Source organism: Pelophylax lessonae (assembly GCF_965119305.1).
Source record: "Pelophylax lessonae genome assembly, chromosome: 1".
Classification (NCBI taxonomy): Eukaryota; Metazoa; Chordata; class Amphibia; order Anura; family Ranidae; genus Pelophylax; species Pelophylax lessonae.
In genome coordinates, this window is record NC_138768.1 from 458,040,151 (window position 1) to 458,067,912 (window position 27,762).

Below are 27,762 nucleotides of genomic sequence, written 5' to 3' on the forward strand. Positions count from 1 at the left end.
CGGCCTCAAAATCGATTTTGGGCCATCCGTTTGCTGAGGGTCACCTGAAAAAGAAATGGATGCTCCCAAATTTTTTTTGTTCACTTACCTTGTTTTTGAAGAAAATATACTTACCTTCCTTCCGTTTCCTCCCTCTGCGGCCACGGTCCGCGCTGTCACTTGCGGCTTGTGATGACTCCTGGGAGCTGAACGTCATCGCTCCTAGGAGTCAATGCGCCTGCACCGGCCCCGCTCATCACTTCCGGTGCAAGCACGGCATTCCCTTCTAAACAGCTTCTAGGCATGCCCAGAAGCTGTGCAGGGATGACATGCCTGCACCGGAAGTGACAAGCGGGGCCGGTGCAGGGCATTCTGGGACTCCGACGTCACCAAAGAGAAGGCAGAAGAGGACACGCTGGCTTCACCTGCCCACACCTGAGATGACAGCGCTGGAGAAGAAATTTTAAAGGTATTTCTTCTAAAAGGTAAGTGCGACCTGGGACAGTTCAGAGGCTATCCATTGTGGAATGTACAAGCCCTAACTGTCCCGAGGGTATTTCACCCCCGAGGCCGGAACTCCGCTTTAACTTTGTATTGACACCCCCAGCGATTTGCATATGGCTGTGTGAACTGCCTGCGATTTGAATGTAATACGGGAACCCGCAGTGGATTTACAGGGTTCTCACATCGCGAGTGCGAACTGAACCTTATAGCTACTTTTACCCGTGTCTATGCAGGGTATTTTTTAGTATGCATGTTTTTTGGCTATTTTTCTACTGTCTATACATTTTTTCTTCTATATTCTTGAGGGCATGGTCTTATGTGAATGTATAATGTATATGTAAAGCGCTGCGTAAATAGGAGTACCTGAAATAAATAAAATGCATTAAAAAAAAAAATGGACGTTAAAGCTGAGTTCCAGCCTAAACACACACTCACCTGTCCAACGGTCCAGCGATGCGCCGCCCGAAGCCTCGCTCTTCTCCCTCTCTGCTCTGCGGCGCCGGCATCACTGGTGTGGGCACCCGGCTGTGACAGTTTGCGGATTCACAGCCGGGTACGCACTGCGCATGTGAGAGTTGCGCTATGCGTCGTGATTGGCCGGCAATCTTCTGGGACCTCTGACATGTCCCAGAAGATTGCAGGGAGGGAGGGGGAGAGGAGAACTTCCGCTCAGGGCACCGCGGCGCTCCGAGCGGAAGTGGGAGCGGGTACCTGTCAAAACTAGGTACCCGCCCCCCCCCAAAAAAAATGACATGCCAAATGTGGCATGTCAGGGGGTTAGAACTGCCGCTTTAAAGAGGAAGTAAACCCTCCTCTGCAACTTTTACCTATAGGTAAGCCTCATAGGCTTACCTATAGGTACTGTAAATATCTCCTAAACATGTACTGTTTAGGAGATATTTACCTTACATGCAGCCAGTGACGTCACTGGCGCATGCGCTCTGAATGAACGGCCGCTGGTGCCGTCCCTTCAGAGCCCCGTGCCGTAACCGTCGGCTCCTGCGAGTGACGTCATCGCGGCTCCGGCCAATAAGATGGCCGGATGCCGTGATCCCAGAAGACGGGCGACTGAATATGTTGCCTAAGTGGGCGGCACGGCGGGGGCTCGTTCTAAGGTATTTCATAATGAGCTAGTATGCGATGCATACTAGCTCATTATGGGTTTCTCTTTCAGGTTGAAAAAAAAAATGTTAATGGGTTTACAACCTCTTTAATTTTTTGTTTTTATATTTTGCAATTGTGTTTACGTGAGGATTATTTTTATTTCTATTGTCTATCTTCCTCCCATACACACTGAGGTGTTGTATAACAAAGCTGCCCTCCAGTGTACTCCATTCCAGCTACTCCACCCCGCCTGTTCCGATCGCCTCTCCTCCTCTCCCAGCTGACTAACAGCTCTTGTTTACTGGTTGGCTATTGGTTGGAAAGGGGGGGGCGAGAGACTTTGCAAGAACTACTAACCTACATGTCTATATTTTTCTACCGATTTTTTTCCGCTTCCAGCACCTTTCCTTACGTGTTTTTTTTTTTTTTTTACGTACGCTCCTTGGGAAAGGCGATCCGCACGATTGACAAGGCAGCGATCCTTCCGTCTCCTCCTCAGGCCCAAGACGGCGAGCTGCTCGAGCCTTTGAGGATCATGCGCTGCTGGGCCCCGTGGAAGAATTCACACAGGGCATTTTCCAGCAGCTGACGCTCCCACCTTCATCAAGGAAATTGCCCTTTTTTTTCGTAGACGGCTAATTTTAGTCTGCAAAAGAAACAACAACAAAAGAAAGCTGCTTTTATTTCCTGTCCAAGTTTCAGGAAGATATTTTTCCTGTTTTCCCAGAAAAAAGGAAATTTGCTGGGCTATATATATATAATAAGCCTGGAATTTGCCCTCTCCTCGGTTCTTCTTTTCTCCATCATGCTGCCACAGGACCTGAGCTGTAAGAATCACATTATAAAATAGAAAACAACAGCTTCCACCTCTGGACTAGGAAGGGAGCAGCGCTCTGAGGGGACAGAAACAACTACAAAGCTCAGGCATGGGACTGGCTGAAATAGTGGGTGTGGGGCACCCCAATAATAACCACCACCCCGCTCCCAGATCCTGCTGGACCGTACTGCTGGCTCTCCTCACCATCGCCCTCCTGTGCGGACACAACCATGGCAAAAGTAAGTGCGCCGCTCAGGGTTTGCATTGAAGACATGACAGTGTTTGTGTGGTAGACTACGGTCACGTGCGTGGCGGGCCCGCGGTTTTTTTTTTTACATTGGAGGTTGAGGGGGCCTAGCGCCTTATAAAAAGCGGGGCGGCGGGCTCGCCTGAGCGGGCGCTGCCCGGTATCGGTGAGGGGGGGAGGCGGCGTGGCTCGTACTCGAGGGTGCGTGCTGCGCCCCGCGTACTAGGCCTCGCAGCTGGTTTCGGTCGAAATGGTAAACAGTGGTGGGGGGAGGGGTCGGTTTGCCTGCTGGGGACGCCGCCTCCTTATAGGCTACGTTACCATTTTCACATAGACACATGGCTGTGTACAAGCTGGAGGTGAAGGGCAATGTCTATGGAGAGATAGTGTCACTGTCAAGCCTCCCACCGGCTTTCATTGTTTTGGACAGTGTGGGGGGTTGTTGTTATAATGCAGGGTGTAAAGGGAAGACAGGGCCCTTTCTCACTGATACCCTTTAAATACTATGTGGCTCTATACTGCGTTACAGGTAAGGTTTTCACCTTATCCCTTTAAAGCAGGACACATACCCCCCCCCCCCCAAAATAATTAAAAGTCAGCAGCTACAGTATGTGTAGCTGCTGACTTTTAATATTGGGGTGCTTAGCGTAGAGCCGGTTCACACTGGGGCGACTTGTCAGGCAACCTGGTCGCATTACAAGTCGCATGCCATAGATTAGCACAGGAGCCGTTCTAATAGGAGCGACACAAGTCGCTCCGACTTGGAAAAAGGGTCCTGTACTACTTCAGGGCGACCTGCATTGACTTCAATGATATGAACGTGCACCGCGACTTCACAAGTCGGGTCGCTCCTATGTGAACCGGCTCTTACCTGTCCTGGAATCCAGCGATGTCGGCACCAAAGCCCATGTTACCGTCGGGTGCTGCCGGTAAGGGAACCCGGCAGTGAAGCCTTGCGGCTTCACAGCTGGGTCCCTACTACGCTTGGTAATTGGCGAGGGAGGAGGGGGCCGAACCTGTACAGTATGTGTAGCTGCTGACTTTTAATATTGGGACGCTTACCTGTCCTGGAATCCAGCGATGCCGGCACCAAAGCCCATGTTACCGTCAAGTGCTGCCGGTAAGGGAACCCGGCAGTGAAGCCTTGCAGCTTCACAGCTGGGTCCCTACTACGCTCGGTAATTGGTGAGGGAGGAGGGGGCTGAACCTGTGATGAGGTCCGACAGAAGTGGGTACAGGGTACCTGCTTCCTCCTCAAAGGTGCCAATTGTGGCACCAGAGGGGTGGGGGCGGAAACGGATAAGCGAAAGTTCCACTTTTGAGTGGAACTCCGCTTTAATACCACATGTTCTGAGACTAATATAATGCACATAAGGCACTAGGTGAGTTTAAAGAGGAGTTCTGCCCCCCCCCCCCCCCTCCTCAGGGAAAAAAACTAAAAGTCACCAGCTACAAATACTGTAGCTGCTCACTTTTAAATATTGGAACTTTACCTGTCCAGGGTTCCGGCGATGTCTGCACCCGAAGCCGATTTTCGTGTCGGCTCTTGGGTGCCGCCGCCACAATTCCGGGTAAGGCCCCTTTCACACTAGACCGACTTGTCCCGCGATTTTGGACCGCAAAATTGCATGACAAGTCGTTTTCCATTATTTTCAATGAGTCCCATTCATATCGGTGCGTTTTGAAGTCGCACTGACTTCAAAGTAGTTCCTGCACTACTTTGGCACAATTTTAATGCGTTTTGAGGTATATAGCCTTGCCATTGCTTTCAAAATCGCGGCAAAATCGCACCGTAAAATTGCGTCGCGTAAGTGTGTAAGGCCTAAGGGAACCTGGCAGTGAAGCCGAAACAGCTGCTATGGACTGTGTGCATCTGAAACACCAAAACCTGCGGGTATTTTTCTTAGTGGTTTTGCTAGAGCAGTGTGAAAGGGCCCTTAGGTTAAATGCATCTGAAATTCAGCAAAATTTGTGTTTGTACTGCAATTTTGCTGTTTCAGATGTTTGTTGTGCGTTTTTGGGTTTACAGCTGGTTCTGTACTGTGCATGCGCGAAGCGCTATGCGCTTTCTAATTGGCGCAGCAGAGTAAGGAGGAGGGGGGGGGTCAAACTTCCAAAGGACAGCGACGCCCCCCCCCCCCTGTCAAAAACAGGTACCCGTTCCTCCCCCTGAAAGGTGCCAAATGTGGCACCAGAGAGTTATGAGGAAGCCTATAAGCGAAAATTCCGCTTTTGGGTGGAACGCCGCTTTTATTAGCACCTTAATCAGCCACAGAAGCTGTGTAATTTAATGTGTTTCTTGGTTTAAAGGGATGAGGTGGCAACCTTGGTTACAGGTGCGGTAAGTTTTTGAGCCTGGGTTCACACTACTGCGATGCAGGAGGAACCAGTGTGGGTTCCCACATCTCATCTCCCCCATAGGCAGTTCTCACTGCCCTCTGCGAACCGCTGCGGGTGTCAATACAAAGTTAATGACCCCCCCCGGATTAGTTTGGCAAATCGGGCAGGAATCGGATTGTGTTCACTTCCATGCGATATGATTGCAGTGTCGGGGGAAAAAAAAAAGTCCATGCACCTTTTTTAGTGTCAATCCAATGCCAGTTCAGCCATACGACTGTATGGCTGAATTCACTTTGCACAGCAATGCGGTGCAAATCCTATGCAATGTCTGTGTTGGCAAAATGTGAACCCAGACTGAAAAGTCTGCTTTGGAAAACCACACCAAAAACGCAGCTCCCCATTGACAATGTAATTTGCGCTTAAGCGACACCGCTTTTGGTGCATTTTTTTGAGTCACATGTCCATTTTGCAGGCAACCCGGAAATGCATCTGAAACAGCAAAATCTGTGGGTTTTTTTTATTTATTTTTTACCGCAGTTTTGCTACAGAGCAGTGTTAAAGGGCCCTTAGGGTAAACACATCTGAAACACAGCAAAATTGTTTTTTTAGTACAACTTTGCTGTTTCAGATGCATTTGCTTTGCGTTTTTGGGTTACCTGAACCTTTGAAAAAATGGACATGTGACCCAAAAATGCAAAATTGCAGTGCGTTTTTACCTCGATTTTGGTGTGAATTCCATTCATTTCAGTGGGAAGCTGAGTTTTTGGTCCAGGTTTCAAAACCATAGCAAAGGTGCAGCTTGCAGGACTTTTTAAAGTGCACTGCACCCGTAACGCAGTGGTGTGAAAAGTCCCATAGGATTTAAAGAGGAAACCTTTTTTCTTCAAGGAAAAGCACACACAAAATGTGTAAGTGTGAAAGGCCCCTCATGGCCTGTAAACGCGATCTGAAAATTTTATGAAAAATAGCGCTTTCCAAATGATCATACGATAATCTGATTGTTAGTACAGAGCTTTCCAGAGCTGATCACTACAGGTTATCCGATATTATCTGATTGGAGAAGCACAATTATTTCTTTTGTTTTTTAGTAAACTCTTCATTTTCAATATGCAACTAGCATGCAAGGAAAAAAACTGATAATCTGTCATCTAATTTTCAGATTATGCTAAGTTTAGGAGTGTGTGTTTGCAGGGTGGTGAAACAAGCTGTTGAGCCATGTGTTTACTGCCCCACTTCTGTTAGGTGTTTGCATGTTGCAGTCGAGATGCTTTCCTGTCCGCAGCAAAATCGCCCTGCAATTGGCGGTCTTGCGACAAATTCAGGTGAACTAGGAAGCATCACAAATGTTCTGTGCTTGTCAGTGAAAATGGGGCTACAACAGCTGGTGAGGAGGCCTCGCTTCTCCTCCATGTCACCTCTGAAGTGTGATCTGAGCGCGGATTGATCTTCAGAGGAGAGGCCGCTTTAGACACACCAGTTCAGTGGGGACTGGTCAAATTTCAATCAGTGCATTGCCATCCCTGCACAACAGAATATGATTGTTTGACTTCTGTTGAAGGGATGTGCTGGAATTTTTTCCTCGATCAGTGGCTGCTTTTAATCAGCTGCTGCTATGGGTATCCCAACAACAGTGGGTGCCGCTGTCAGAATACAGGGGTTTTAATCACTGAAACTAAAGGGTGCAAAATCTAGTGCAGCACTGCATGGTAGACAAGCTTGTTCAATTAGGCTTTGACAATAAAACCTGGAAGCTGATTGGTTTCTATGTACACAGCTGCACCAGATTTTGCACTCTCCAGTTTCAGTAAATTAAAGTGTCCTGATGGGGGGGATCCTTCCATCCACCTCATTGTGTGGCTATAGGAATTGGTTTGTTTGTTTGTTTGATCATCTCCTTCTTATTATTTTTTTTTTCTTTTTTGTTCATCAGCTGGCTGAAAGAAAACAAAAAATTCATGTATAGCCAGCTTACTAAAATCAAGTAGAAAACCAGAGGGTTAGGTGAGCTCTGCTCATAAAAACTTAGTTTAAAAAGGGAGAGGCAAATGATACCAAAGATTTTAAAGCAATTGTACAGTCTGTATTTTTTTTAATGTAAAAAAGCAAACCGGGTTATACTTGTCTGCTCTGTGCAGTGGTTTTGCACAGAGCGACCCTGAACCTCCTCTTCTGGTGTTGCCTGCTGATGCGCTAGGCTCCCCCTCTTCTCTGTATGCTATGTTGGCACACCTGCAGGCTTGCTCTCCTCCATCTGGGCTGTGTGTCCATTGACACACACAGTGGGCTGAGTCCCACCCCTCCATCATTTGATTGACAGCAGCAGGAGCCAATGGTTCCCCCCGCTGCTGCCCAAGTCCCTGTGATGAGTAAGGGAGGGGAGAGAAGAACTGAAGCTGGGACAGTGCTGGGTGGCTGGCAGGATCAGTTTTTAATTTTAGTAATGCTAGGGGGTGTTTTCAAAGTGATTCACTAGTAAAATACAGCATGGAGTTATGGATATATGGAGGAATTTGCTTTAAATATTAAAATGAATTAAAAAGAGTTTTTCATTTGTGGTGCTCAAATGCAGTGTATTTGCACTTTAGGATATAAAAACACACCACTGTAACTGTGGGGAGATGAGGTGATCATAGAGAATAATTGTAACTGGTTCTAAAGCAAAATTTTTTTACCTTAATGCATTCTTTGCAATAAGGTAAACATTTTTAGGCATCAGCATCACCCTCCCCTACGTTTTTCCTCCCCTCACTTCCTGATCTCTTAGGTTTTGCTAAGGCAGTGGGACCCACTGCTGTCAAGCAAAGCCAGTGACAAGGAGGTGGGGATGAGTACTGCTGTCTGTGTCACTGGACACAGACTGCAAGGCTCGGGAGCAAGCCCGCCTAGGTGCCCCCATAACAAGTGGCTTTCTATGGGGCCACTCTACAGAGGGGAGAAGCCAGGAGTGCTGGCGGGGGACCTGAGAAGAAGTGGTTCAGGGCCACTTTGTGCAATGGAATATAAACCTTTGTTTCAAAAAACTTTCCGACCACTTCCAGTTTTTAAGTAGAAGTGACATAAGCTTCCCTGAAGAGATTTGTTTTCAAGAGTTTGAATCCCTGTCAGGTTTGTATTGCCTTTTTTCCTAGCTCCTTGTCTATGTAATGGGTGTCAGAACAGGTGCACTGCTTGTCACCGTCTTTGTTCTGGTGACCATTGTTGCTGGGATACAAAGTGATAGGAAATCCAAAAAAAAAAGAATTGTCACTTAAAAGAGGTGAGGAGAAATCCCGACAACTGTCTTGGATGGCTCATTTCCTTTTGTATCTCATCAACAGGACAGAGGTAAAAAGAAAAAAACGAAATGTTTTTCACCCTTTTTTTTTTGTTTTCCTCCAACGCTAGAAGAAAAGCTTTTGCTATACATACCGATAAATGGTTGCGTACTGAGAGATCAAAGTGCAGTTACAAAATAGGGCAGTGTTGACTATACAGGAGTATGATTTCAGTTAAAAGGAGATTGTGTGTGTTCAAGCTACATGTAGGTCAGTTGTTTGGAGTGATGCAATGAAGAACAAATTACAGAAAGTGTTTCGGTGTCACCATAATGTGCGGTGTTGCTTACACAAATCTTTCAGTTAAAGCTGAAGTTATCCACATTCAGTAAACAGATCATTATCTGTGTAGGCATTCAGCTTAAAAAAAAAAAGGAAACCTGGAAGACAAATTGTTGACAAAACTGTGGAGTGAAAGAAATGGTTGTTGCTGCTTATGCTCAGCAATAGTTTGGAGAAGGGCCAGGTATCTGATCCTTATGCATATTGCATGATCTGCTTGTGTGTAACTACTGGGATGATGCATAGGAAGTTCCAATACAAAGATCTTGTAGTATACAAACAGTGTTTTAACGTGTATCCAAAGCAAGAGTTGAAGTCAGGTTTATGTTTTGTATCCGAGTCCCTGCTGGGGAGATTTACCCTCTTTGTCCTGGTGACCACTGTTGGAAAGAGGAACATTTTAAAAGGGCAACTGGAACCCAGATTGGAGGGGCAAACTTTCAGTGGGGACACTTGTTCCAGGGTCAACCTAAGAGGAGATTTTTCCTTACCTTGAAGGGATCCTGTTTTGTCTTGAGTTAACATAGCAAGTAAATGAAAATCTCTCTAATGGTACACGTCAAAACATACTGGATTCCATTTGAAAAACGTTCACACCACATTTTCTGCGTTTTGGCATGTTGCGCTAGGTAGTCTTAAATACTATGGGCTGCCAACCCATGAAAATGGGCACTGCAGAATATTTAAAAAAAATGGCATGCAGCAGTGCACAGAACATTTGCACAGCTACATTCCTGCATGCTGTACATGTGCGCTAGGGTAGAGTTGACAGTAAATAGCGACACAACATATAAAATGCTTTGGCATGTGTTACTTCAACATGTTTTTTTGACTTTCATGGTGTTAACCAGTCCTAAATCATTTCATATACAGAGCAAAGCTCAACTAAGACTGTGCTGCTTTGAGTTGAAAGGACAAAGGCATTAATCCATGTTTATGTGGCAACCCTTCAGGTCTTTTTTTTTTGCGTGGGCGGCTGAAACACGGTTTTACTGCTCTTGGTTGCCTGCTTAAAGGCTAAACAACTGTCACAGGAGGCTGTTCACATGCCATGGCAAACGCATGCAATATGCCAAGTTGACAGGTTGCACCGTCTGTCAGACTCCGCCATTAAAATCAATGCGATTGTGCCACAACCGCAAGCTTCTCTGTTTGCGGCACATTAGCCCCATTATAAACTACCATCTGGCTGAAGAAAAAAACAAACAGGCATTCAGGAGGTAGCAGGATTGCTTCCTGAACACCTGACAGCGGCTGCTTAGCTGCACTCTGAAAAGCTGTCCACTAGGGATTGCTTTTTATAGCTTTGACTTGTACTCTTTAGACATCATTTACGTGCTGTGCCTCACAGTTCTGGAGCATGTTTAGGCTAATGCTAGCTATACACTGTGCGAATTTCAATTTGTGAGTGGCTCTGTTTGTTGTCACCCTCCTGCCTAATAATATTCTTCAATAAAAAACAGCAGCCGCAAAAGCAGCTGCATCCAATTTCATGCAGCCACTGTGTAGGCATTCTGACAGTCGCCAGCAACAAATGTAAGCTTACAATAGCCAGCGCTGCTGATTTATCCACCTGTGATCTATAATGTGCATGGGAGAATCTGTCATACAAATGTATCAGTGTATGGCCAGCCTAGGGGTATTCACAGATCCATTTTGTCCTTTTTTCTTTTGTCATGTAATGGTCTTATGACTCGGAGTGCCTTTAAGTGTCCATCAATAGACTTTTTTAAAGGGATACTAAAGCTTCCTTTTTGTTTTGAGTCCTACCCATCGGGTGAGTGTGTTCTCATTGGGGAAGGGCACTCTTTTTGCACACAGCGGATTATTGGCAGTGAATAGCTTGGCGTAATAGAAGATTACAGCATTTAGGTACAAGCACAGTTTGGAACACTAACAGGCCAGATTTTAAGTATTACCTTGAGGAGATGCAGACTAGAATACTGCAATCACTGAGCATCAAATATTATCACCTGGGATGTATTTCAGTTTTCTTGTAAACCTGGCCTGTTTGTGTGCCCTGAGGACCAGAGCTGGTCTAGTTGACTGTTTTTTGATTCACACCATTCCTTTTGGGTGAGCATGGCTTTAATTAAAACTTTACTTGGCATGTTAATGTTTGGGAATTATTAGCAGCTGAAGCTACTTACAATTGCACTAACATTATTAGCATTTGTGCAAATTTTGTACCATATCATACATAGTGTGATAATTCACATTCAAGTCACAAGAAAGTCGCACTGTGAATATCGCACAACTTTGGAGTTGTACTAAGTGAGAACAAAGCCTTAAGTTGCCATGCACTGGGGGGTGTCAGCCAGTGTCCTGCCCGCCGTGTTCTGACAGATCCCGTATCGCAGTGTGAAGGCAGCTGCAGTTGCAGCGCCTTCAGTCTGCGCTGCTAGCGGGGGGCGGAGCCGTGGTGGGAAGATGGGGGCGGGGCCTCGATGGGAAGAAGGGACGGAGGTGGGAAGAACGTGAGTGCCCAAGTGTGTGTGCTGGATAGGAGAGGGATGGGGCAGCTGCATATAGAGGAATTCATTTTTACCTATTCTTCCTGCAGCTGCTGAATAACTGATTCTCCTCCTCTCCCTCCTGCAGGAAGAATAGGGAAATATCAATTCATCTATATGCAGCTGCCCCATCCCCCTCCTATACAACTTATTTTGCTGGCTCTCCAGTGCTCTTAATCCCCCCCTTCTAGTGCTCTTAACCCCCCCCCCCCCCCCGGTGCTCTTCAGCTCCCCACAGTGCTTTTCATCTCCCTCCCCCTATGCTCCCTGTGCTCTCCACCCCCCTGGTTTTCCCTGCCCGCCCCCCAAGTGCTCCCTGTCCCCCCCCCCCCCCCAGTGCTCTCCACCCCCTGCGCCTTCCAACCCAACTGCAATGCTTTCCAAACCCCCTCTTAATTCTCTCCAGTCCCCCCCCACCCCACTGTGTCCTTCAGCTCCTCCAGTGCTCTCTGCTTCGCCTGTGCTCTCCGGCCCCCCTAGTGCTCTTCTATCTTCTATCATGTCCTCAGTGTCTGACCATCTCCTCTATCATGTCCTCAGTCTCTGACCATCTCCTCTATCGTGTCCTCAGTCTCTGACCATCTCCTCTATCGTGTCTGCAGTCTCTGACCATCTCCTCTATCGTGTCTGCAGTCTCTGACCATCTCCTCTATCGTGTCTGCAGTCTCTGACCATCTCCTCTATCGTGTCCGCAGTCTCTGACCATCTCCTCTATCGTGTCTGCAGTCTCTGACCATCTCCTCTATCGTGTCTGCAGTCTCTGACCATCTCCTCTATCGTGTCTGCAGTCTCTGACCATCTCCTCTATCGTGTCTGCAGTCTCTGACCATCTCCTCTATCGTGTCTGCAGTCTCTGACCATCTCCTCTATCGTGTCTGCAGTCTCTGACCATCTCCTCTATCGTGTCTGCAGTCTCTGACCATCTCCTCTATCGTGTCTGCAGTCTCTGACCATCTCCTCTATCGTGTCTGCAGTCTCTGACCATCTCCTCTATCGTGTCTGCAGTCTCTGACCATCTCCTCTATCGTGTCTGCAGTCTCTGACCATCTCCTCTATCGTGTCTGCAGTCTCTGACCATCTCCTCTATCGTGTCTGCAGTCTCTGACCATCTCCTCTATCGTGTCTGCAGTCTCTGACCATCTCCTCTATCGTGTCTGCAGTCTCTGACCATCTCCTCTATCGTGTCTGCAGTCTCTGACCATCTCCTCTATCGTGTCTGCAGTCTCTGACCATCTCCTCTATCGTGTCTGCAGTCTCTGACCATCTCCTCTATCGTGTCTGCAGTCTCTGACCATCTCCTCTATCGTGTCTGCAGTCTCTGACCATCTCCTCTATCGTGTCTGCAGTCTCTGACCATCTCCTCTATCGTGTCTGCAGTCTCTGACCATCTCCTCTATCGTGTCTGCAGTCTCTGACCATCTCCTCTATCGTGTCTGCAGTCTCTGACCATCTCCTCTATCGTGTCTGCAGTCTCTGACCATCTCCTCTATCGTGTCTGCAGTCTCTGACCATCTCCTCTATCGTGTCTGCAGTCTCTGACCATCTCCTCTATCGTGTCTGCAGTCTCTGACCATCTCCTCTATCGTGTCTGCAGTCTCTGACCATCTCCTCTATCGTGTCTGCAGTCTCTGACCATCTCCTCTATCGTGTCTGCAGTCTCTGACCATCTCCTCTATCGTGTCTGCAGTCTCTGACCATCTCCTCTATCGTGTCTGCAGTCTCTGACCATCTCCTCTATCGTGTCTGCAGTCTCTGACCATCTCCTCTATCGTGTCTGCAGTCTCTGACCATCTCCTCTATCGTGTCTGCAGTCTCTGACCATCTCCTCTATCGTGTCTGCAGTCTCTGACCATCTCCTCTATCGTGTCTGCAGTCTCTGACCATCTCCTCTATCGTGTCTGCAGTCTCTGACCATCTCCTCTATCGTGTCTGCAGTCTCTGACCATCTCCTCTATCGTGTCTGCAGTCTCTGACCATCTCCTCTATCGTGTCTGCAGTCTCTGACCATCTCCTCTATCGTGTCTGCAGTCTCTGACCATCTCCTCTATCGTGTCTGCAGTCTCTGACCATCTCCTCTATCGTGTCTGCAGTCTCTGACCATCTCCTCTATCGTGTCTGCAGTCTCTGACCATCTCCTCTATCGTGTCTGCAGTCTCTGACCATCTCCTCTATCGTGTCTGCAGTCTCTGACCATCTCCTCTATCGTGTCTGCAGTCTCTGACCATCTCCTCTATCGTGTCTGCAGTCTCTGACCATCTCCTCTATCGTGTCTGCAGTCTCTGACCATCTCCTCTATCGTGTCTGCAGTCTCTGACCATCTCCTCTATCGTGTCTGCAGTCTCTGACCATCTCCTCTATCGTGTCTGCAGTCTCTGACCATCTCCTCTATCGTGTCTGCAGTCTCTGACCATCTCCTCTATCGTGTCTGCAGTCTCTGACCATCTCCTCTATCGTGTCTGCAGTCTCTGACCATCTCCTCTATCGTGTCTGCAGTCTCTGACCATCTCCTCTATCGTGTCTGCAGTCTCTGACCATCTCCTCTATCGTGTCTGCAGTCTCTGACCATCTCCTCTATCGTGTCTGCAGTCTCTGACCATCTCCTCTATCGTGTCTGCAGTCTCTGACCATCTCCTCTATCGTGTCTGCAGTCTCTGACCATCTCCTCTATCGTGTCTGCAGTCTCTGACCATCTCCTCTATCGTGTCTGCAGTCTCTGACCATCTCCTCTATCGTGTCTGCAGTCTCTGACCATCTCCTCTATCGTGTCTGCAGTCTCTGACCATCTCCTCTATCGTGTCTGCAGTCTCTGACCATCTCCTCTATCGTGTCTGCAGTCTCTGACCATCTCCTCTATCGTGTCTGCAGTCTCTGACCATCTCCTCTATCGTGTCTGCAGTCTCTGACCATCTCCTCTATCGTGTCTGCAGTCTCTGACCATCTCCTCTATCGTGTCTGCAGTCTCTGACCATCTCCTCTATCGTGTCTGCAGTCTCTGACCATCTCCTCTATCGTGTCTGCAGTCTCTGACCATCTCCTCTATCGTGTCTGCAGTCTCTGACCATCTCCTCTATCGTGTCTGCAGTCTCTGACCATCTCCTCTATCGTGTCTGCAGTCTCTGACCATCTCCTCTATCGTGTCTGCAGTCTCTGACCATCTCCTCTATCGTGTCTGCAGTCTCTGACCATCTCCTCTATCGTGTCTGCAGTCTCTGACCATCTCCTCTATCGTGTCTGCAGTCTCTGACCATCTCCTCTATCGTGTCTGCAGTCTCTGACCATCTCCTCTATCGTGTCTGCAGTCTCTGACCATCTCCTCTATCGTGTCTGCAGTCTCTGACCATCTCCTCTATCGTGTCTGCAGTCTCTGACCATCTCCTCTATCGTGTCTGCAGTCTCTGACCATCTCCTCTATCGTGTCTGCAGTCTCTGACCATCTCCTCTATCGTGTCCGCAGTCTCTGACCATCTCCTCTATCGTGTCCGCAGTCTCTGACCATCTCCTCTATCGTGTCCGCAGTCTCTGACCATCTCCTCTATCGTGTCCGCAGTCTCTGACCATCTCCTCTATCGTGTCCGCAGTCTCTGACCATCTCCTCTATCGTGTCCGCAGTCTCTGACCATCTCCTGTATGCCCCGTACACACGTGCAGATCGTCGGCCGAACGATCGGCCGTCTTTTGTCTCCGGGCTGTCGTGTCTGTTGAAAAGTGCAAAAGACTGCACAAGAATTTTTTCCGCCAACTGCAGAAGTGATGTCATGTGATGGTTAACTTTCCCTGTGTGTTTTCTTTTCTGAGCATGCCCAGTCTTGCAAATCTGCTGTCTGTCGGCCGAATTCTGTACTGATTGGCGAACAATCGGCCGCTCTGGTGTCGGCATACAAAAATTTTAATGCTTGCACGACAGATTTTGTTCGGCCGAAAGTGCGCTGTCGGAAGCATCATACTAACAAGCCTACAATCGGCCGATCGGTTGTCGGCCGAAGCTTTTCAGCCGACAATCTGCACGTGTGTACGAGGCATTAGCAAGTATCCAATCTCTTACTCAAACTTAAAACACATTGCTAATAATATTAGCTATCTATCTATGCTGAAGGTAGGATTGTGCAGGGGAGGCAGAGAGTGCAAAAGGGGGGACTGTAATTAGAGAGACGGGGGGCAGACTGCAGGGGGCACTCTGATGGGGGGCTGTGAATTTTGTGCAGTAAATATTCTTGAAAACATTACAAATTTTTGTGGGTGTTTTTACATTTGAAAGTTGGGGGGGGTGCCAGATATAGGATCCGCCCCTGGTGCCAAATGCTAGGTACGCCACTGCTTAAGTCTCATTTATGCTTGTTTTTTTCTCTGATAAATTAGCACCATCTCATGCGCCACACTCGGCACCCTTCCCACCCTATAGAAAGTACTATTAAAATCTCTCTGAAATTAGTTTATAAGCCAATAGCTAGCCATAAAGGCAATGCTCACTCACACTGTCTTGTTGATCTACCTATTTCCTTAGTAGGTCACTTACATAAAACAGGTTTGTCCATATCAGGTGTCCCAACTTCAAGAAATACAGATGCTCGTTCCAGGTCATTTGCTCACTAAATGGTGGAGCAAGGATGAGCATGACAGCTGATAAGCATTCAACTTAACAATTAATGTCAGCTCCAATATTTCTGACCTGACGGCTTCCTTGTAGTTGTGGCTTTAAATGAGCAAATGGCTAACTAAGAGCAATATGTGAGACCACTTCCTTTCTTCCTTTTTAAGCCCAGGTTCACATGAGGCTGTTTTGAAATCGTGCGATTTCAAGCCGGCATTTCAGTCCGACTTTGGGGGCCCTTTCACATACATCTGCGGGTTCCAATTTTGACTATATATGAATTTATTGTTGCCAACTTACTATGCTGAGCTGTTTCAGAGAGGAGTCATTTTCATCAGTCTGTGTACAGTTATAAACCTAGGACCCCATCACTTCGGTGTAATAGAGTGAACTACTTAACTCACCATGTTGTGTAACATCTTGCCATTTTTGAAAAAAATGAGAGTAATGATATCGGTTTCGTTGCTTGATATTTTTGATTTGTAGGTACTTACAAGTTATTAGGAGGGCAAAGGTAACCATAGCTTTGTGTGCTTTAGTAAAGACTGGTTTATTTGCTTTATATGGGCTAAATACAACTCCCCTATAGCAGTTTAACTGCTACAGGATGGCCACTGTGCGCAGCATCACGTGTGTGTGTGTGTACATGATCCTGCACTTCGGCGTAGTGGGCACGAATGCGTGCCACCGGAGGCATGCTCCCGCTGTGATCAGGCGGTATCGTGGACTCTATGCCCGCCGGTACCCGTTGATCGTTCATTACAGAGGCAGAATGGCAGTCTTGCCTATATAAACAAGGCAGATTGCTGTTCTGTCAGTAGGAAAGGCATGGATCCGGTGTTCCTGCAAAGGGAGAAGAGCGATGTTTCGAGCGGCTGGATCGTGGGACAAATGAGTGTAGCTGATGACTTGCAATAAACACAGAAATGGCTGGAACTCTGCTTTAACCCTTTGATCACCCCTGATGTTAACCCTTTCCCAGCCAGTGTCTTTAAGTCAGTGACAGTACTTATTTTTTAGCATTGATCACTGTATTCGCGTCACTGGTTCCCAAAAATCTCAGTGTCCAATTTGTCCGCTGCAATATTGCAGTCCCGCTATAGGTTGCTAATCACCACTATTACTAGTAAAAAAAATAAAATAAATTCCATAAATATATTCCATAGTTTGTATATGCTTTTGTGAAACCAACCAATATACACTTACTGGGATTTTTTTTTTTTTACCAAAAATATGTAGCCGAATACACATTGGCCTAAATTGATGAAGAATTTTGATTTACTATTTTTTTTTTATTGGTAGTTTTCTTGCAGAAAGTAATATTGTGTGCATGGTACTTTTTTTTTTTTTTTTCCGGTCTTTTTTTGTTTATAGCGCAAAAAATAACGCAGAGAGGATCAAATACCACCAAAAGAATGTTCTATTTGTGAGAAAAAAATATAGTTTATTTGGGTACAGTGATTAAATAGTCCACCTAAAACCTATTTCTGTTTCAGTACTGCCAATTTATTTATTTATTTTGTTTTGGAGTGCCAAGAGCTTGGAATTTGCTGTAGGGAGTTTTATGATCCCTAAAAAAAAATGGCAAAAGGTTAATCAAGCACAACTCATAAGTGAATTATCACTTTTTACATGAATGACCCTTTGGTTGTGAAACCTTAATATTTTGTAGTACACCAATGATGTGCCTCTGGAAGTTTTTGGCATTTTGTTGTGGCTTAAAATTTGTGATGTTTTACATTTTCTAAATTGCTGCTTTGTTTGTTACATATTTTTTTAATTTATCACAGTACATTAGACTTTGTGACCTGAATTGCAGCAAGCGATCTCCTATTATAGACATATGTGAAATTGGCAGCCTGACTAATTGGACTTTATCTGATGTCAATATTGTATTTTCCAGCGCGGATTCTCACAAAGTAAGGTACAAAGCTGTTTGTTTGTAGTGTGAGAAAAATCCTGTGGATTTTACCTTCATGCGTACACCGACTGATTACTGTGCCACATGAAGATAGGAAGAATTATTTTGCTTTTTTGGGAATCTGTATTTTATCTTTTTGAAATTAAACTGTTTGCAGAACAATTATAAATTGTAATGAATCTTTATTAACACAATGTACTTTTTTTTTTATTTGTTAGTGTGAGCTTTGTTGGGTTTAAATCAAACTATTTAAGTTACAGAAAAACCCAGGTAACATTTCTCTACAAGGAAGAGAAGAGCTGTTCTATTTGGATCTCCTGGGGCTTAAAGCGGTAGTATCCCGCTTTTTGACACTTTTACCTACAGGTAAGCCTATAATAAGGCTTACCTGTAGGTACAAATAATATCTCCTAAACCGGCATGGTTTAGGAGATATTTACAGTGCATGCAGCCGCTCGCGGGAGCGGCGCGTGCGCTCTGAAGGTCCGGGGGGACTTTCAATTAGTTTGCCGGAAAATCACTCCCGCGCGCAATCATCGCGCCGAAGCCGTCTCTTCCGGCCAATCACCGCGCCGGAGCCCCCGAACCCGGAAGAGACGGCGAGGGATCATGGCAGCGCCCGCAGCGATGTCCGGGGGTCCGTGTCGGGGCTTCGTTCTAAGGTAAGTTACACATAATGGGCTAGTATGCGATGCATACTGCATACTAGCTCATTATGCCTTTTGTCTTGCAGGTGTTTTATTTTTTTTTTTTTTTTAGGGTTTACAACTGCTTTAAGTCTTCTATGTTTCAGCAATGCAGTCTCCCTAAGAGTCGGTTCACACTAGCGCGACTTGTCAGCCTGACAAGTCGCGCTCCCTCGTGGTCTATTGACCGCTACAGGACCCGTTCTAATAGGAGTGACACAAGTCGCTCCGACTTAGAAAAAGGGTCCTGTACTACTTCAGGGCAACCTCGGAGCGACTTGCATAGACTTCCATTATGTGAAGTCCCTGCAAGTCGCTCCGAAGTCGTGGTGCACGGGACTGCACAAGTCGCCCCCGAAGTAGTAATGAGTCGTGTCGCCTCAGTGTGAACAGGCTCTAAAGCCTAGTACACACACTTTTTTTTTTTTTTTTTTTTCGTTTAACCCAGTGGGCTGAAGGAAAAAAAAAAAAAACTGAAGAGCTCAGGAGGAGATCCTGTACTAACAATCCAATGTTGGTACAGTGATCTCCCCGCTGAGCTTTGTGTTCTGACAGGAGGACTATTCACCCCCCCCCCCCCCCCCGCCAGAACACACTGGTTAGTGCTCTCTGCTATTAGCAGAGAGCGCTGATCAGATGACAAGGACAGCCAAAGATGGCAGACCTTTTTCAGTCATGCCCCTTTGACAGAAGCCAGAACGGCTGCCATACACATGGGCAGAATGTCAGCCAGTTTCTATTGAACTGGCTGATTCCCACCCAGTATTTAGCCCTTGTGTAAGGGACTTAAGACTCTTTTGGATTTAATAGATTTTGGAGTGTCAGGTGCATGTGTTCCCTGCTGTTCACTTTACTTCTGTCCCTTTTGATTCCCTCGCCAGTGACCTAGGGTCAGAGGACAGAACCCTAACATAGGACATAAGTTTCCAACATTCCCAGAAGTGTCTGATGTCATAGGGTCTTAAAGAGTCTGCAGCACTGGAATTGAGGAAAGGTGAGTATTAGCTATTCTTTTCCAGAGAATTTTCTACATGATCTTTTTGCAATTTGACAAGGTGGCTTTAACATTTCAAACAGGAATGTTGTTGTGCCAGAATTTATTAATTTTTTTTTTTTATTAATTTTTTTTTTTTTTTTTGTGGCTTTGAAAACACCAATAGCAAGGTTACCATGCAATCAGAAAATAGAGACCGGAAATGTCAACAAGAGTAGCCCAGCACATAAAGACAGATGAATGCAATTGGGAATATGAGCCAAAATCCAAGCTTAATAATCTCTTTTGCCACGCAACAGAAAAGCCATTGAGCCGTAAAATATAGATGGGGAAGGCTGTGAATTTTGGGCCAATATTTGTTTCTCTTGTTGCAGTTCATTGCACAAATAGATTGGCGCCAGGGTTCATAAACTAAGGGTTTGCCCAACCTGCAGACAATGGTTTCGAGAAGTGTGTGTAAAATATATATAATATATACTTATTTTTTTTTATACAAATAATAACGCATAGTCAGTCCTCGCTGAACCTACAAGGAAATATATTATTGACAGCTTGCCATTTCAGCAAGAATCATTGTCTTTATGTATTACAAACGTTTTAGGAGGGGAGAACATTGCCCAAAAAAACAACTAAAGTTCAACACACAGTTTGCGGTCCAAAGGTTCCTCTGTTCCCTGCTGTCAACAAACACTAAGAAAACGAACATTTGCTGTACTCTTGGGAGGGAGGGGAAAAACTTGGTAAAATATTAAAAAAAAGATTAGCTTGGGGTCACGCTGTGTTAGCATTAATGGATTTAAGGGCAAGTATCAATTATCACCATTTGATATATGACCTCTTGCATTTTTTTTTTTTTTATGTTGGTCAGAGTAGTTTGAAAATTGGACTTGTAGAAAGGTCAACCACCTTGCAGGCTTTGCTTTTTTTCTATTAACTCCCCAGAATAAAACTGCAGGGAGTATAAGTAAGGTACAGAAAAGTCTTAAGAAGTGATCAGATATCTGGTATCTGCATAAATTGACAGCGCTATACAAGTACCTGAAATAAAAATATCTGAGCTGTGACTGATTTGTCACTGTTGGTAATGTTCTTTGGTCCTCAGACAGAATGACCTATGTCACTGTAGTAAGTACATAATAATCTCATAAAAAATTGAATGTGCAGATTGTTTTTTTTTTTTTTTTTGTTCTGGACTAACACCCGAAAAATGCGCCAGTTTGTCTTATGCCTCAGATGCAGGACTTAGGCTCCATGTACACGGGACGTTGTTAAAAGTCCCTTTGAATGCTGGAATTTTTAGGACATTTGAAACGTCCGTTCGGTCGCGTTTGTACCCGCGTTTAGCAGGCGTTTGCGGGCGTTTGTGTTTAGAACCGTTCCTAGAGGTCAAAAAAAATGATTCCTCTTTAAAATGGAAAAACGCGAACGCTAAACGTGGGTCATCGCGTTCGTTCACGTTTGGACTCGTTCGGTCACGTTTTTGCATTTGAAACACCGGGAAACACACGTTCGAACGCAAATAATTGCGTTCTAAAAAAAGTCCCTGAACGCAACTGCCTGCAAATGACTGTAAACGACCTGGTGTACATGGACAGATGAGATAAAATGTAGATGGGTTCAGGGGCTTCTGAAAAAAACGCCCAACTGCTCCTAAACGGCCATTTCCAGCGTCCCGTGTACATGGAGCCTTAGTCCTTGAAAGCAGAGTGCTCTAAACACAAGTACCGATCAGAACGGCATACAGTAGCCGCATATTTTATCCTGTCATTGATTTTGACAAAGTGCTAGCAGCAAGCTCTACACTGCAATTGTGCCTACTGTGTCCTCACCAGCACTTGTTTTTTTAGAGCTCATGCACACATGATGTTTTTACAGCTGCTGCTAGGGGTGTCTGACTTTTTTTTTTTTTTTTTTTTTTTAACTGCCTCTAAACTCCCTGCCTTTCAGAGGCATTTGGAGATATAAGTGTTTAGGGACAGTAGAAAAAAATGACAGCATGTACATCCAGGAGCAGAGGCTGTTGAGCTGTAAAATAAAAGCTTGTTAAGGGCAAGTTCACACTCTTGCGGCGATCGCATGTAATTCGGAGCGCACTGCTTCTTCATTACATGCGATCGGATATGCGGATGCAAATTCAGCCATACACTTTGAATGGCTGAATTTGCACTGTATCCGCACCAAACTCGCACAGGACCCATTTTTCCAGCCACATCAGGATCGGATCGCACAGTGGTTCACACTTGTGCGATCCGATCCTGTGGGAACTGTCACATCGCACTGCTATATGCAATCAAACTGGGGGTGTCGCTAACATTTAATTGACACCCCCTGCGTATCGCATCTGGCAGTGTGAACTGCCAGGGGTGCGTTTGCGATGCGGGAACAGGCTGCGAATTCGCAGCCTTCCCGCATCGCACAAGTGTGAACCGGGACTAACACTGTAATAAGCGGTTAGTCGCTTTTGGTGTTTTTAGAAGTTTTTACATTATAGGGAGTGTTTTTACTGTGAAAACGCGGCTAAAAGCACGTTTTTACAGCTGCATTTTCCTGGCAGCAGCGCTGGTGTTTTTAAACGTCCTGTGTTTGTGAGGCCTTACACTGTACGAACCATATCCCCCAAAAGTTTATCAGCTAATTCACTGATGCCTATGCTAATCTGACAAATTTAGCAGATTTGTATGATGAAACAAGCACAGCTTAAAGTGATTGGCTAACTGACTGATAGCCGCTGAAGCTAATGGCGCCATGGCTGTGTCTCAGCCAATCAGGAGGGACTCGTGGACAGTGCTTGGGCTCAGGTAAGTATTTGGGGGGGGGGGGCTGCTGCACACAGAAGGCTTTTTATCTTCATACATAGAATGCATGAAGATAAAAAGCCTTCTGACTTTACCACTCCTTTTAAAGTGGAACTTCACTTGACTAATGAACATTGATTATTTTTAATCCTCACTGCTAGCATTATTAAATTGATAGGGAAGTATAACCTTATTTACTTGTGTTGATCTTTTTATTTTTTTTACATTTCTTAAGTTACTTCCTGGTTTCACGTCTAGTCAAATGATGTCATACATCTCAGGAGTCTTCAGGAGGGGTTTTCTCAGATAAGCACACACTCCTACATGCATGTTTTTGTGGACGGATTCCAGGACACAAATGCTATACAAGTCATCTGCCTTTATTCAAGATGGCAACAGCCAGGAATATTATAGTGTTGTTTTTCAAAGTGACTTCTCATCAAAATAAAGCATGGAGACATGGATGGATGGAGAAGTTTGCCTTGAATATTAAAAACGTAATATTTGTTTTGTGGTGATTAGATGCAGTTAATAGCAGCTTTAATCATGTTTCTGTGTTCTTGGTATGCACATTTAATGTTATTCATTCAGCATATAAATTAGCAATCATGCTTACGAAATCCCCACTGACTGCAACATGAACCTGGCCTGGTGATGACCACATGATTATAAATTTGTCAGCCTTGTCATACCATTTGAGTCTCGTGCTTCTCTACTATATTGCATTGTGTACTATGTAAGCTGGTTAAACAGTGACTTGTCTATGCATTCCAGGCTGCTACATGATGTCAGCTACTTGCTACAAGGTCGGGAACGATGGAGAAGCAGCTTGCTTTTACTAAGCCCACTTCCGCTGCACACAATCCAATTCAGCTTTTATGTTTAAAATATGAAAGGGAGAACACTAAGTGTTATGTTCTGGATAGACCTATTCCAATGTATAGCTTGCCAGTACATGTTAAAGTTTCATTCTACCCAAAAACCAAGAGCTGATATTTAATTTTGGATTGCTTTTGGGTTGTTTTCTTTATATAGCCCCAATTCCAAAAACGTTGGACAAATACAGAGGGTGATGCTCCCAAGTGAGATTTGGACAACAATACCAACATGACCGGTTGTAACCCTTCTGCATTTTAAATTGGTTATTAGATGCACCTTAATGGAAAGCCCAACAGGGAAAGCTAGAACCCGCCACATCGCATTATAAAGGTCAAGGCTGTTGGGGCAGGTTGGGAACCCAGGTAATAAAGCAGGGTCTCCTCCAGAGTTTCTGAACAATACTTATAACCCCAATTCCCAAAAAGTTGGGATGCTGTGTAAAATCTAGATAAAAACAGAATTCCATGATTTTCAAATCTCATAAAACTTGTGTTATTCAATAGAAAACATATAAAGTGTTTAAACTGAGAAAAAAATGTAAATTTGAAATTGATGGCAGCAACATGATTTTTTACACAGATTGGTGAACCTTTGCCTATCTTTACTTCGGAGTCAATCTGACTCTGGGTTATAAAAAGAGCATTTTACAATCATGTTACCTGATGTTAACCTAATAAGATGAAAAATGGTCTTCCATCATTTCCTTGTTAGTACCACTTGGCCAGGGATGTTGCTGCCATCAATTTCAAAATTACCTTATTTTTTCCCCAAAAATTGTAAATTTTCTCAGTTTAAACATTTGATATGTTTTCTATTGTGAGAAAAATATGGGTTTGAGATCTGCAAATTATTGCATCTATGTAGATTTTACACAGCGTTCCAACTTTTTTGGAATTGGGGTTGTACGTATTGTTTAGAATATCTGCTTTACCTGAGTTCCCAGTTTGGCCCAACTACCATGTCCTTTTATCTAATAATGTGTAATAAGATGTATTGGTATTGCTGTCCAAATCTGTTTAGGAGCAACACCCTCTGTATTTGATGAGCATTGTCATCCAGATACAAATTGATGGAAGAGCCCAAGGTAGGATGTGAGGGTGATTATTCATTTGGGACACCTGCTCAGTGTCTTGTTTTTAGCCCCGGTTCTCACTTATGCGAGTGCGGGGTTCGCATGTAATGTCGGAGCGCACTGCTCCTTCATTACATGCGATCGGCTGTGCGGTGCGAGTTTAGCCATACACTTTGTATGGCTAAATTCGCACTCGCAGCAAACTCGCACAGGACCCTTTTTGCAGCCGCATCAGGATCGGATCGCACAGCGGTTCACACTTGTGCGATCCGATCCTGTGCGAACTGCAAGATCGCACTGCGATATGCGATCAAACTGGGGGTGTCGTTAAGATTACATTGACACCCCCAGCGTATCGCATATGGCAGTGTGAACTGCCGGGGGTGCGTGTGCGATGCGGGAACAGGCTGCAGATTCGCAGCCTTCTCGCATCGCATAAGTGTGAACCGGACCTTAGAGAATTTTCCATTATTTTGAAAGTTTCTTCTGACTTCCTGTTGTGTCTCCTAGACAGAAAATGAGTGGAAATCTTCTCGATATGATTCTGAAAGTATACAACAGTTATAATATTTCCCTACTTTAGACAAAACAAAGATGTATATGTAGGCTATAAAGTTACATAAGTCCCACCCCATGTTTTCCCAGAAAGTACTGTTCATATCTGCGCGACTGACATTAAAGTAGTTCCTGCACAAATTTTGTCTGCCTTTCATGCGACTTGAGGGCCATAGACTTCAGTGTAAAAACCATCGCTTGAAAGTTGCACCTGTATGATATACACGCGGCTTGTGTGTGACTTGTGAACAGAATGCCGGCAATGAAAAGAACATTGTGAAGTGTCCTGCTTGCAGACCCCCACAAGTACCGGCCACGGTTGTGGAAAAGAGGCCCTGCCCTCCACCATAGGAGGGACCCCACGCTGTTTGTTCCATTTATTTTTCATTGCCGGCATTCTTTTGTTTACGTTCAGCTGTCGGTGGGGAAACCCGCTGATGAGTTATCGGTGGTTAAGAACACGGAGGCTGGCTTCCCAGCCCGCTGCTTAACAACCAGCTATTCTTCACACAGGATCCAAATCGGCCGATTTGAATCATTATGAAAATGTAGAATTTGTTAAAAATAAAGGAACCAAACAATTTTTTTCCATTCTGCACATGTCTAGCAAATTTGTAGAGCACAAGAAAAACGATCACATTGGTCAAAGCCTAAGTCGAAACAGTCGCACTCATCCAAAGTCGCACGGTAAAGTCTCTATGGAAAATGCACGATTTTTAAGTCTCGCAAATGTGAATGGAGCCTTAATGTAACATTTTAAAGATTGCAACAGGAGAATTGCCACTATATTAGAAATGAGATTTAATGACTGAGGGTAAAGAACCCTTATGCCAAAGAGATTTGAAATCCGGTGTTTAATTTGATCATATGTTTCTATCCATAACATACATTTAGTAATAGGTGGCGTGACCTTTTAGGCCTCGTGCTGCTGATAAACTGAAGTTTAGGAGCAGTTGGGCATTTTTTCAGCTGCCCCTGAACTCTCTTATCTGTCCATTTACACTGAGACGTTTATAGTCGTTTAGAGGCAGTGGAGTTTAGTGATATTTTTTGTAAAGCAAAAAAAAAAATGCACTCAGATGGAAGTTTATTGGCATTGAAATGCCAAATGCTTGTAAGAACATGCAAACGTGTCTAAACATGATAACTCATGTTTTTTATAAGCATTTCGTTTTATAGGGGTTTTCAATAAGGATACATTTCTGACCATTTTTCAATGTAAAAACGCTTCTACATGCAAATGTGGCATGTGAACACGGCAAAATGGACAGTTTGAACCTTCAGTTACTAGCTGTCAAGTTCCAGCATTCAGGAGAGGTTCTCAAATTTCCCGTGTACATGAAGCCTTTAACCTTAAGCTGGATACACACTATACAATTTTCTATAGGTTTTGTTTTTTCCTTTTTTAGATTTACCAAAAACCATGTAATATGAGGTCAAACCTAAACACTTTTGATTTGTATGCAATCAGGGAGGCCCTTGCACTACATAGCTGAAGGTAAAGCTGGATACACACTATACAACTTTTGTTGTCAGATTTTCTTTAGATTTACCTTTTCTATGTAGTGCAAGGGCCTGCCTGATTGCATACAAATTGAAAGTGTTTAGGTTTGACCTCATATTATATGGTTTTGGTAAGTCTGATGGAAAAAATCTGAAGAAAATTGTATAGTGTGTATGGCCCATAAATCTAAAGGAAATCTAACAACAAAAGTTGTATAGTGTGTAACCAGCTTTAAGCTGGATACACACTATCCAACTTTTGTGGTTAGATTTCCTTCAGATTTACCTTTTCTATGTAGTGCAAGGGCCTGCCATATTGCATACAAATTGAAAGTGTTTAGGTTTGACCTCATATTATATGGTTTTGGTAAATCTAAAGGAAAAAGTCTTCAGAAAATCTTATAGTGTGTATGGCCCATAAGTCACAAATGCTACTTCCATCAGAACACAGACCTTACAGCCTTCAAGCAACCAAACAGTTCCTTTAACACACAAACTGCCCTGGTTCCTCAGATGATGCATTTAACTTATTAGTGACTTGACTATAAAGAATTATGTTTAACTGAATACTGATTATCTAAGAACATTGTGTGCTAGATCTGCTGTTGCCCTAAGGTGTTTATTTGGTCCCATTTTATAAACGAAGGAATTACAACATGTTGCCCAATTATCACATCCTACTGCCAAAATAGTGCCATTCTATTTACAATCAACTCCCTTTCTTTTGTCACACGATGTTCACTTCCTTCTTTGCTAGGTTATCTTCCCATTCCGGCCTTCAGCTTCTAAATTCAGGTGTCCAGCACTGCCACTTTTGCGTGTCTCCTCAGATTTTGCCCCAGATTTGGTTCTGCGTCAGCTTGTACAAATTAGCTCTAAAATGAACAGCGCATAGATTTCTTAGAAAGATAACTGATTCTTGCAGTAATCTTTACAAACAATAAGTGTCTTTCCCAACCAGTTAGTGTCCAACTTTCATTTGTGTAATTCAGAGGTGACCATGAAGCAAGAAATGTAATTTGATTGTCTGAGCAACAAGAATATATTTTTTTTTTTTTGGTGTCTATATTTACCACGAATCTTTGAACAACTATTATCAGAACCCAGATTACAGTTTTGCAGTAGTCAGACAAAAGGTGTACAGTAAACCCCCCTCTATTGCGGGGGTTATGTTCAGGACCCACCCGCGAAAAGTGAAAATCCGCGAAATAGAAATACCCAATTTAAATACACTGTAGGCATGTTTTTATAACTTTTACTGTACTTTTAAAAGCATTTTAAGGTCTTTAAACACACTTTTCAAACAATAGAAACTAATTTAAACACATAAATAGTCAGACAGAGCAAGAGCTATGGAAAACTCAAAAAAAAAAAAAAAAAAATTAATTATCAATGATTTAATTAGTAAAATAACATTACAGAAAAAAACGCAATATACCGGGACCGCAAAAACTGAACCGTGATATAACGGGGGTTTACTGTAATACACAAGGATATTTAAGTTTAAGCCACGTTACCGTGGTGTTCAAATCTCATTGAACTCAGCTGACCATAACTTTTATTTATTTTGATAAAAAATAGTATAATTTTCCTGGTGTGTTAGCTTTGTGAATTGAGCCTAATATGATACTAAATGTTAATAGAAAAGGGTACCTTTGGAGAAGTATGG

General features: G+C 44.4%; 1 protein-coding gene across 1 annotated transcript in view; it reads left to right on the top strand.

The window, feature by feature from the left end:
• Window positions 1–2,450: 2,450 nt before the first annotated feature.
• INSR (insulin receptor) overlaps window positions 2,451–27,762 on the top strand; it is a 318,524-nt gene continuing 293,212 nt past the window's right edge. The window contains exon 1 of the mRNA XM_082270578.1: window positions 2,451–2,643. Coding sequence (XP_082126704.1) covers window positions 2,514–2,643 — 130 coding nt within the window. The 5' untranslated portion in view covers window positions 2,451–2,513. The remainder of the gene's footprint in view (window positions 2,644–27,762) is intronic.